The sequence below is a fragment of the Sorex fumeus genome, unplaced genomic scaffold (assembly GCF_029834395.1).
Source record: "Sorex fumeus unplaced genomic scaffold, SorFum_2.1 ptg000033l, whole genome shotgun sequence".
Lineage (NCBI taxonomy): Eukaryota > Metazoa > Chordata > Mammalia > Eulipotyphla > Soricidae > Sorex > Sorex fumeus.
The window spans coordinates 10,160,373-10,171,762 of NW_026606090.1; the positions used below are offsets into that span (position 1 = coordinate 10,160,373).

Sequence of the window (11,390 nt, forward strand, 5' to 3'; positions counted from 1 at the left end):
GCTCCTGCCCAAGAGTAAGGGTAAATGCTAACGATATATTTAGCAAAAACAAAGGCATGCATGTATATATATATATATAGAGAGAGAGAGAGAGAGAGAGAGAGAGAGAGAGAGATGGCATCATGATCGCCTAGAAAAAATGTTAGAATTACATTAAGATGTTGGCCCTGAATGGTAAAATTGTAAGTCCGTTTGTTCTTTCCTTTGTATAGTTCATTACGCTTTCAACATCTGTAATTTGTATCAACAGGAATAAATACGTAATCAATAAAGAAGCTACTTTATAATTGGTGATAACTGAATACATCACTGAGGCTTGAGCATAGCACAGCGGGCTGGATGTTGGCTTTGCACACAGCCACCCTGGGTTTGATCCCTTGCACCCCACATGCCAGGAGTGAGCACTGCTAGGAGTGAGCCCTGAGCACAGAGATAGGAGTAAGCCCAGAGCACTGCTTGTGGCCCAGATATTAAAAAAAAAAAAATACAAGTTACCTGGGGGCAGGCAGGCAACAGGCCTCACATATGCTATAGCAGGGTTGGGCCCAGAGCTGCAGGATTCCCCCAGTCCCCTCCTGGGGGACCCAGCACAGCCCCTAGCACCGTGTGACCGAGCCAACCCAGCGGGATCACTCATCCCAAGGAGCAGACGGGGATCACTTAGGAAGGCTAAGTCTTGTGCAGCATGAAGATGTAGCAAGTGATCACACCACCCCTGCCACCCCCCTCCCCCCCAGCTTGGTCTTGGTCACTTTGACCAGAGCTAAGTTCTTCTTTGCGCTCATTGAGGGCGAAGATCAGTGGCCTCCTGGACTCTCTCGCAGGTGTGGCCTCCGGGAGAAAAGTGACACCTGGCATGTTGGGTCTGGGTTCAGGTGTGGCAGGTTCGGGTTCAAACCCCAGCATCCCATACGGTCCCACAAGCCAGCCAGAAGTGATCCCTCAGCACAGAGCTGAGAGAAAGCCCTGAGCCTGTCGGGTGTGGCCCAAACCCCCTCACCTCCCCCCAGACTAAAAAGAATCAGTGCTGGGGGTCCAAAGAGACAATGAAGGGGGGTTAAGACACTTGTCTTACAAGCAGCAGATCTTGATTCAATCCCCGGCAACCTATATGATCCCTGGTGCCCTGCTAGGAATGAGTGATCCCTGAGCACAGAGCCAGGAGCAAACTCCGAGAATCACAGAGTGGAGTTCAAAGAACCAAAAACACCCATTGCCATATACCCCAAGAATATCACCACTGAAATGTACCAAATGCACGGGTTTAAAACCAGAGATGTGGGGCGGAGAGCTAGAACAGCAGGCAAGGTGCTTGTCTTGCATAAAGCTGAGACAGTTCCGATTCCCAGATCCCACATGATCCCTGAGCCCCACCAAGAATGCAGAGCCAGGAGTAAGCCTTGAGCATCACCAGCTGTGGCACCCAAATAAAACAACATAAAAAATCAGAGTTGGCTCACATCAATATTCAGAAGGGGGTGCAGTATCTAATCATCTTTCCTGATGAAATTCAGGACTCACTCTCACTCTGAACCTCATGCAGTTCACTCAGCACCTTTGGGTCTCAGATCAGACATTGGAAAGAGAACAGGGAGAGTCTCTGCTCCCTGGGGAGCAAGCGGAACTGGAGCCCAGTTTAGATAAAAGACTGGACCAACCAAATAATGAAAGGGTGGAATGGGGGCTGGACAGAGCACAGCAGGAAGGGTGTTTGCCTTGTACACGCCTGACCCAGGTTTGGTTCCTGGCATCCTATATGGTTCCCTGAGCACTGCTAGGAGTGATCCCTGAGCATAGAGCCAGGAGTAAGCCATGAGCACTGTACGGAGTGATCCTTGAGCACAGAGCCAGGAGTAATCCCTGAATAGCAGCAGGAGTGATTCCTGAGCATAGAGCTGGGAGTAAGCTCTGAGCACTGCCAGGAATGATCCTTCAGCACAGAGCGAGGAGTAAGCAATGAACAATGCTAGGAGTGATCCCTGAGCACAAAACCAGGGGAAATTCATGAGCACTGTCAGGAGTGATCCTTCAGCACAAAATCCTGAGTAATCCCTGAGCACCACCAGGAGTGAACCTGAGCACAGAGCCGGGAGTGATCCCCGAGCACCACCAGGAGTGATCCCTGAGCACAGAGCTGGGAGTGATCCCTGAGCACAGAACCAGGAGTGAGCCCTGAGCACAGAGCCAAGATAGATCCCTGAGCACGGAGCTGGGAGTAAGCCCTAAGCACAGAGCCGGGAGTGATTCCTGAGCACAGAGCAAGGAGTGACTCTTAAGAACACAGCCAGGAGAGGTCCCTGAGCACAGAGTCAGGAGTGAACCCCGACCACAGAGCTGGGAGTGAGCCCTGAGCACACAGCCAGGAGTGAGTCCCAAGCACAGAGCTGGGAGCGAGACCTGGGCACAGAGCCGGGATCCTATATGGATCCATATAGGATGCCGGGAACCAGATGCCGGGAGTGATCCCTGAGCAAAGAGCCAGGAGTCACCCCTAAGCACAGAGCCAGGAGTGAGCCCTGAGCACAGAGCCGGGACTGATTCCTGAGCACAGAGCTGGGAGTGAGCCCTGAGCACAGGGCCAGGAGTGAGTCCCGAGCACAGAGTCAGGAGTCAGCCCCAAGCACAGAGCTGGGAGTGAGCCCTGAGCACAGAGCTGGGAGTGAGTCCTGAGCACAGAGCTGGGAGTGAGTCCTGAGCACAGAGCCAGGAGTGAGCCCTGAGCACAGAGCTGGGAGTGAGACCCAGGCACAGAGCCGGGAGTGATCACTGAGCAAAGAGCTAGGAGTCAGGCTTGAGCACAGAGCCAGGAGTCAACCCCAAGCAGACGCCAGGAGTAAGCCCTGAGCACAGAGCCGGGAGTGACCCAAGCACAGAGCCGGGAGCGATTCCTCAGCACAGAGCTTCGACTGAGCCCCGAGCGCTAAGCCGGAAGTGAGCCCCGAGCACGGCCAGGCATGGCCCCCAACAAAGCAACAGTGGAAGGACGCCGGCAGGCACGTAGGCAGGGGCGGACAGGGGCCGCAGGGCCGGGTATTTACTTGGTTTGGCCGTTCTCGACGTAGGTGGTCCTGTAGAAGCCCACGAGGGAGCCGTTGAGGCGGCCGGCGAAGCTCAGGGTGAGTGTGTAGTTGTTGGGGCTGAGCGGGGCGGTGGGCTGCACCACCAGGTACTCCTGCTCGCGGTACTCGAAGCAGCCCCGCACTTGCACCTGCTCCCCGGTGGGGCCCCGCAGCTCGGGCAGCTTCATGATGCTGGTCTCACGCAGGTGCAGCCACACGGCATCCATGGTCGTGAGCACCTGCAGGGCGATGCTCACGGTGCCCGTGTAGGTGTCCTCCTGCAGCTGGGGCTGCACCTCCAGGTCGTAGTGAGAGGGGAGCACGGACTTCGGGAGCCTGAACTCCTGCCACGGGCCTTGCTCGACCTTGGGGGGGCACACCCCCACGACCTGTGGGGCGTCAGTGGTGGGGTTGTCGGGGCCGGACCCGTAGTCACTGTTCCGGGTCAAGCCCACGGAGAGGCCCACGATAAGCCCCACGGCCACCACCACCCCGCAGATGATGGCCACATGCTTGCCTTGGATGCAGGCACTCATTCTGGAGTCCCCGAGCGGAGCTGCTGGCGCGTGCAAGAATGCTCCGTCTCACGGGGCGCGTCCACCCCCGTGCCCCCCGGGGCTGGGCTGGAGGTTCCCGGAGCCACGCGCCCTCTCCCACCGCCTTTCTGGTGTCTCGGCTGCGAACTGTCCGCTCCACGCTCCCGTCCCCTGCAAGAGGAAACGAGGGAGTGGGAAAAGAATCCCGAAGAGGAGCCGGGATGCAGGAGGAGGAGGAGGAGGAGGAGGAGGAGGAGGAGGGCTGAGCAGCACAGCCAACAGCTCCCCTTATAAACAAGGCCCCCCCACACACACACACCCCTCCAGCCTCCAAAGTTAAATATAAAACGGCTTCGCTTATCGGCCAGGCGGGGGCCGAGCCCTTGCCAAGGCTCTGTCAGCAGCCTTCAGGGAAGAGGTGTGCACGGTAGAGAAACTCAGCCTCCGGCCGCTTCCTGCCTCCCCCCTCCCCCCCCCCACACCCCTCCCTGCCCGGGGGCCCACGGTCACCCTGAGTGTCAGCTGCTAGCACAGGTAACTTGCCAAAGACAAGCTTTCCCCTCACACTGTGTAAACACGCAGGAGTCTGCCTTTTTTTTTTTTTTTCTTGGCCAAAGTCACATCCTGGAGTCAGATCCACGGTGTGTGCCTTAACTCCCAGGACCACTTGGGTCCTGCAGAAATCCCAGCCGGATGGAAGATGAGCTTGGCCAGGTTAACCCTGCGTGGGTTCAGGTGCCACGAGGGAGGGGGTGGCCAAGGTGGGGGCTGGGGGCGGTCACAGAGAAAAATCAGCCACGCCATGCAGGAGTCCGAAACCCAAGAAGGAAACGGGCTGGAAGGGGGAAGCACTGCAGGGGCCCGGAAGGGACAGCAGCGAGATGGACAGACAGAGGAGCAGGACCACAGAGGCCTGACTCGGCAGCTCACGCTGGAGCAACTGCAGATGGCCAGCGTTGGTCTGTCTGTCCCGACCATGTCTGTCTGCGTGCGTCACTACCTCTGGGTCGGTGAGGAGCCAAGCCGCAGGGCACGGAGCCGTGTCTGGAAGCAGGGGGGTGATGGTTCTAGGTGTGGGAGCTTCCTGTGTGCTCAGCACTGACCAAGTACAAGAGGGGCGTTCTCGGCCGCATCCCCCAGACACTCCCGGGGCCCTGCCGTGACACCCCCCCCACCAGAGCGGGGGAGACTGAAATCCCAAGAGTCAGTTGCTCAAGATCACTCACAGCCAGTAAAAGTCAGAATTGGGTGATAGTGGTGGTGGTGGTGGTGCGTGTGTGGGGTGGGGGTTGGGGGTGGGGGGGAAGGGGTGAGCCCAGCTGAAGTGGTCAGAGGCCAAGGTCCATGACTTAATTACTCCAGCATGCTGTCTCCTTCCTCTGGAGAGATGCACCACAGGTCAAGAGCCACAGCGGACGCAGGGAGTATCTGACTTCATCTCCAGGAACACCTGCTGAAGAGGCGTTGCTGGGCTGGGGAGTTAAAAACGATCTTCCTCCTCCTGTCACGGTCTCTCGGTTCCCCCAGATGTAAGAAACTGTCAGATTTGTGGCTGAGAAGCTCAACATTGAATTGATGAGAGGACTTGTTTGGGCGAGGCGTCTTTGGAGGGACTCAATGAGACACAATTGAAGAAAGGCTTTAAGCTGTTCCCAAAGGGCGACTGAAGCGATAGCACGGTGGGGAGGGCGCTTGCCTTGCATGTGGCCGACCTGGGTTTGGTCCCCGGCAGCCCCTATGGTCCTCTGAGCTCTCCAGGAGTGATTTCTGAGTGCAGAGTCAGGAGGAACCCCTGAGCATCGCTGGATGTGGCCCCAAAAACAAACCAAAAAAGAAACTGTTTTCAAAGGGCCAGATATGTAGTGAGCTCAGAGCACATGTGGGAGATTCTGGGTTTGATTCCCAGTGCTGCAAATAGTAATATAATAATAATAATAATAATAATAATAATAATAATAGTTTCCAAATCACAAAAGAAACGGTGGTGTGTGTGTGTGTGTGTGTGTGTGTGTGTACACACACACACACAGAGGAGACCTGGGTTCAAGTCCCAACACCACTAAAATAAAGGTGTCTATTTTACCTTGTCTTTCTATCTTTCCACTGTATTCTCACAAAGTACTGGTGAGAGAAACGACTTTACAAGAAGAGGGATATGTTTGTTCTCAACTTGAGGCTCATGTTGTATGAATGAATTACATTTTCTGAAGTGATCCTTGATTTTAAACATCAGACTATGTTTCAGTGTGGGAAATCAACTTCCTGAATTTTAGCCCTTCGGCCCGTACCCTCCCATGAGACACACTATCTGGCCCTTTGCAGAAAGAAGCTTTGAGAGAAAATCCATGAAATGGAGAAGCATCCGGAAGGACAGCATGAAGAGAAAGATTGAGGTGTAACAAAGCGTGACGCGCGCGCTCTGCAGGAATATCAGCTGGGGGAAAAACCCAGGGGAAAGTGTGCCTGGGAGACTCATGGAGAGGGAACAGCCTCGACCCAGGCGCTGCGCTGGGGGGTGGTCGAGCCCATGGCGGGGCTGGCGGGGCAGGGATGGTGCTGCCAGAGCCTTGGTTGGGGGGGTCTTGAACCCACCTGCCCCCTGTGGGTGCACTTGCCAGGTATGTGTCCGGTCCAGCAGTGCCTGGCACCTGAAGAATGCCATCGGAGAGCCCAGTAAGAGCTGGAGGCAGCCCCAGGGCACTACCAGGGTGCCCCCTACCCCTGTATTCTCCCCCCAAAACTTAAAAATCAACAACATACATTTGGAAAACCGACTTCGAGTTCTCTCCTTTACTGAAACAGCAAAGGGCATTCCTAAAACTGTGATCACGTTTGTTAACGGATTATAAATAGTTTAATCTTGGAAAAATAAAACACACAATGCTGATCAGAAAGGCTTCCCAGGCTTAAGGCATAAACAAGCTCTGCCTCCATGTCAGCACGAAGGGCTCCTAAGCCCCCCACAGAGCATGGCCATCTGCCCGGTGGGCTGCTGGAAGACACCGGTTTTGTGGCCCACACTGGCTGCTGTGCACATATGGGGGACCCTGAAAGGGCAGCCCCACACACTTGCTAAACCCCTCCCTCTCCGAGCACCTGGGAAGTCAGGAAGGCAAGTGTCAGGGGTGTGGACTGTCTGTGAGGCCCTGGGTGGGCAGCTGGTCCGACACAGTGAAGGTCACATACCCTGTGTCCCCAGCACACAGAAACAGTCACTGGGATTCTCTGGCCTCTTGGGGGCTGGGGAGGGGCTTTGGCTCGGGGGTATGATCTCTTCGACACTTACATAAGAGGGGGATGCATGGGACCGGCAGAGGAGACACCGAGAAAGGCACACCACACAGGCCCTGGGCATCTGCAACCCGCCCTGTCCTGTAGCCAGGAGAGGGGCTAGCACAGAGCTGAGCCAAGATGCACTGGTCCACTGGGCTTAGGACCGCCCTGAAGGGACAAGCATGTCACTGGCCTGGAGCAAGCCCCAGCAAGGCCAGTCCCCATCCCCACGACTCTCCTGAGACGAGGGGAAAACTCCAGATGGCCGTAATGGCAGCTGGTGGATACGACCTGGATGCGGGCAGCGTGGATGACTGTCCACCATGCCCCCAGCCCCTGCCATCCCACAGACTCCCAGACCGTTCTCCAGGCCTCATGCACGGTCCTTGCAGGCACCAACACTGGCAGCTCATCTGTGGACACGCTAGCCCCAAGGTCCTGCATGTGTCCACCTGCACCGCCCTGGCCACGCCCGGCCCCACCCTCAGTTCCACGGCAATGAAGCAGATGTGATTACTCTAGTGCAATGACCGAAAGAGGCACCTGCAAGGGCCGTGACCGTGGGTTCACACTGGAGAGTGCGCGTGCTGGACAGCAGGCACGCGACCCACTGTGTTGGCCAACATGGGGCGGGTCGCCAAGATGCTCAGGAAGCACAGTGGCATCAGAACACGTGTGACTGCAGGCACGGCCCCTCACTGCCCGAGCTACACAATGACAAGACGGGCAAGTGCTCCAGCTGGTTGGAGGATACTGGACAGGGCCCGGCCTTGAGGGGAATGGGGGAGGCAGCTGTCCCTCCTCCTATCGGGGGCCCTCGACCACTTACGGGATCGCAGCGGGGCTCCTGTGAACAGTTCTTGACTGCTGCAAGCTCCCAAGGGTGTGGGACAGCAGCCACGGAGAGCGCTGACCATCATCACCCCACAGCCTGCAGGGAGCCATGGAGAGCACTGACCATCACTCCATGACTGTCTGGAAGAGTTTGGGACAGGGAGAAGGTAAGGGTGGGGGGTGACTGGTGGAGGTGAATTGGGGGAAACTAAAGGGACATGCGCTCACTACTGCCCCGTCCCACCCTGAGCCTCCAGCGTCAGCCCAGCCTGCAGTGTGGCTGCCATCCAGCCCGCCCCCAAACACATTACTGGACAACACTGCACGGCCTGTCTCCTGGCCAGCTGGACACCACTGGCTCTGGCAACAATAACCGCATCCTTTGGTGCCAGCCCCCTCCCCCTGCCCCCCGCCAAGCTTTCTTTGGAACGTATTCTTTCAATGCATCTTGAGGCATAAGCCTCAGAGATCCAGATGTGGGCATTGCCCCTGAGTGCTCTCCTTGCAGACCCCAGTCAGCCAAGTTCCACCAGCCACGGCCAGGGAGAAGGAGCAGGCGGTGCAAGGGAGACTCAGTCCTGCGTGGAGACCAGTGAGTCCCTGCTGGCTCCAGCCAAGACTGGATCGTCCCGAGCTGAAAGGCATTATCAGAGAGGAGTGTGGAGAGTCCTTCCGGTTGGCTTCCATATCTGCACCTGGCTTCGAGGCCAACACACACTCTCCGCTCACAAAGCAGCTGGTGTTTATGACATCCCACGCCCCAGAAACAAAGTACGGCATATGTTCCCTGTTTGCCATCCAATGAAAGTCCACTTACTGAATAAAGAAGAGAAGACATAAATTGAAAGGAAAAGTGAGCCAGAGAGAAGTTTACCTAGTCTGCAGCTGCAGCTTTGAGGTTGAACTGAAACTTGGCACCGCATATGGGTCCCACTGCCAGGTGTGGCCTTGATCACCACTTGGTGCGCCCTCTTGCCCTGGAAATGAAAGAACAAAACCCCGAGCCTCCTGCTTGCTGTTCCACCCTCCCAGGTGACTGGGCCTAGCTTGCTGATTCCCTCTCCCTGAGCAGAGGCAGCCTCCACACTGACCTGCGCCATCTCCAGGGCCCACGTCGCAGCTCTACTCAACAGGGGACGCACTGCCCACAGCGCTTCTTTCTGTCACTCTGTGAGGAAGGTCAGAGAGGAACCAGAGGCAACTTCCAGCTTGATCCCTCTGCATCTTCTGGTGGAGGTAACTACAAAGACTCCCCCCTCCCGACCCCAGTGCAGCACGGACCCTAGAAAACCAATGAGAGAAACATGAAGAAGCCCACCAAGGTCAATGAGCAAAAACACACTCACCAGAGGTGTGAGCAGCAGCGGGAAACCCGCAGACAGGGAGTTAGTGACACCATGATGAGGACGTCCAGTGAGCTCCAAAAAAAGGCGCAGGGAGTCAGCAAGGCACAAGAAAGGATGGGAGTTGAAATTAAAAAAAAAAAAAACTACAATCAGAAATGAAGAATGCAGTAGGAGATATAAAAATCCAGTAGAAGCTCCCAACAGCGGAATAACAGAAGCTGAGAAAAGATCCAAGAGCTCCAAGCTGTGCAAGGAGAAAGCCACCAGGAAATAGCAGAAGGCAGGAAATAGTCTGGAAGAAAATGAACAGCTCACCAGGGAAGGGGGGGAATGAGTGTGTTCAAGGAGAGACAACAACAGAAATCTTGGAGTCCCTGAAGAACAGGAAGGCAACTGTGATGAAGAAACATCAGTTAGAACAATCATTGATAAGAACTTCCCAGAGTTGAAGGCTACAGGCACTAAGATCCAAGAAGCCTGAAGGGTCCCAGTGAAAACAGACCCAATCAGGAAAACTCCAAGACACATTATACTCAAAATGACAAAACCCAAACCAGAGACAGAATATTAAATGCAGTAAGATCAACACCTTTGTTGAACTCAGATATAAAGGAAAACCCAGTAGACATACTGCAGTTCAATCAAAAGAGTTTCTACGAGCCAGAAGATCATGGAAGGAATGGCACAAAGACTCAAGGGCCTGAACACCTCACCACAGATGCTCTGTCTAGCTAGAAGATCATTCAGATTTCAAGAAACTATGCAGGGGCTGGGGCAATAGCACAGCGGGTAAGGCGTTTGCCTTGCACGCAGCCAACATGGCCAACACAGGTTCGATTCCCAGCATTCCATATGGTCCCCCGAGCACCGCCAGGAGCAATTCCTGAGTACATGAGCCAGGAGTAACCCCTGAGCATTGCCGGGTGTGACCCAAAAAGAAAAAAAAAAGAAACTATGCAGAGCTTCATGAACAGGTGGCAGCTTAGGGAATTTAGAGCCCTAAAATGAGTTTTGTAAATAGCATTAAAAGAGCTCCTTTAAAGAATAGGAGAAACTTTCCATCATGTAACGTGAGTTTGGCCTCACTAATGGTGCCCATGGTTGTCCTCTAATACATTAAGAAAGGTTAAAAATATCATTCAAAATGTTTTTGAATGATCAAAATTCATCATCAAAAATTGCCTTTTATCGATTTGTTTTCTGTCAATTCTACTTGCCTTTTTTTTTTCAGTTTTCTGGAATCTGGTAATAAGAACTAAATTTGTTTTTAGAAAACAAACCAAACAGCAAGAACCCACAATACAGAGAATGGATGGGTATACTGGGCCAGAAATGTTGAGATAAAAGAAACAGTTCAAAGACCCAAAAAACTAGGACAGAAATTCTCTGGAATTTATCCTACTCATCTCAGAGCCCCTGTCTGGAGCGTAGGAACTGCCTGGCCAATGCCTCCTGCTATAATGCCCATGATGCCAGGTGAAACTCCCCGTCACTTGGAGCTTTGATGGAAGCTTCTCTCTGTGGTGCCATGAGTAACTCTTGCCTGCAAGACTGCTGGCTCGCCTGAGGCTCCAACTGCTTCAGTAACGGTGTCAAAGTCCAATACAGCAACACTTCCCGGCTGCTGTGTGAAAATGACACCCACAAAGAATGCTGAGACAGCTCACACCAGGGGCTGGAGGCAGCGAGCTGGGTTTGAGTCGGAACCCGCTTCACTCCATTCTACTCCTGGTCACCAGGGACCAAGCTTGTCCACACCGGAAGCCAGCATGGTCAATCTGGCTATCTCTGGCTTGGAAAACCTTGGCCGATCCCATTAGCCCTGAGAGAGGTGAGAGCTACTCTGGCCCACTTTGATTCCACTAGTCCGACATTCTATAGCCAACCCAGCAATGGTCATGGTGATGCTGGTCAGTCCTATTTTGCTGAGGTCTGGTTCATCTTTTATTTGGCCTCAGCAACTGTTTTTTGTTTTGTTTTGTTTTGTTTTGTTTTGTTTTGTTTTGTTTCTTAAAAGTTCAGTTTGCTTTAAGATGAAATGATCCCAGTCAACTTTTTCCAAGAGCTGAAAATAGCTGCAGATGTCAGGCCAGAAAGGGTTTCCGGCAAGCCACATCTAACTCTGTCGGCTGCTGGCGATGAATTGAATTTATCCCAAAACTGTGTTGTGTGGGAAAGCTTGAGGTAGCAACGAGGAAGAAGAGAATGAGAAAGGGAGGCAAGGAAGAAAGGAAGAGATGAGAAGGAGAGGGAGAAGGAGGATTTTCAAAGAAGATGGGGAAGACAATAATCCTTCAGAAGATAGTTGAACTAGAGTCAATTTAAAAAAATCAGTAGTTTTC

The 11,390-nt window shown here is 53.9% G+C and overlaps 1 protein-coding gene across 1 annotated transcript in view; it reads right to left on the minus strand.

Moving 5' to 3' along the window:
• The window catches only part of ENPEP (glutamyl aminopeptidase), a 63,877-nt gene extending 60,282 nt beyond the window's left edge, over positions 1-3,595 (minus strand). Inside the window, exon 1 of the mRNA XM_056116642.1 lies at positions 3,039-3,595. Coding sequence (XP_055972617.1) covers positions 3,039-3,595 — 557 coding nt within the window. The remainder of the gene's footprint in view (positions 1-3,038) is intronic.
• Positions 3,596-11,390: the final 7,795 nt, after the last annotated feature.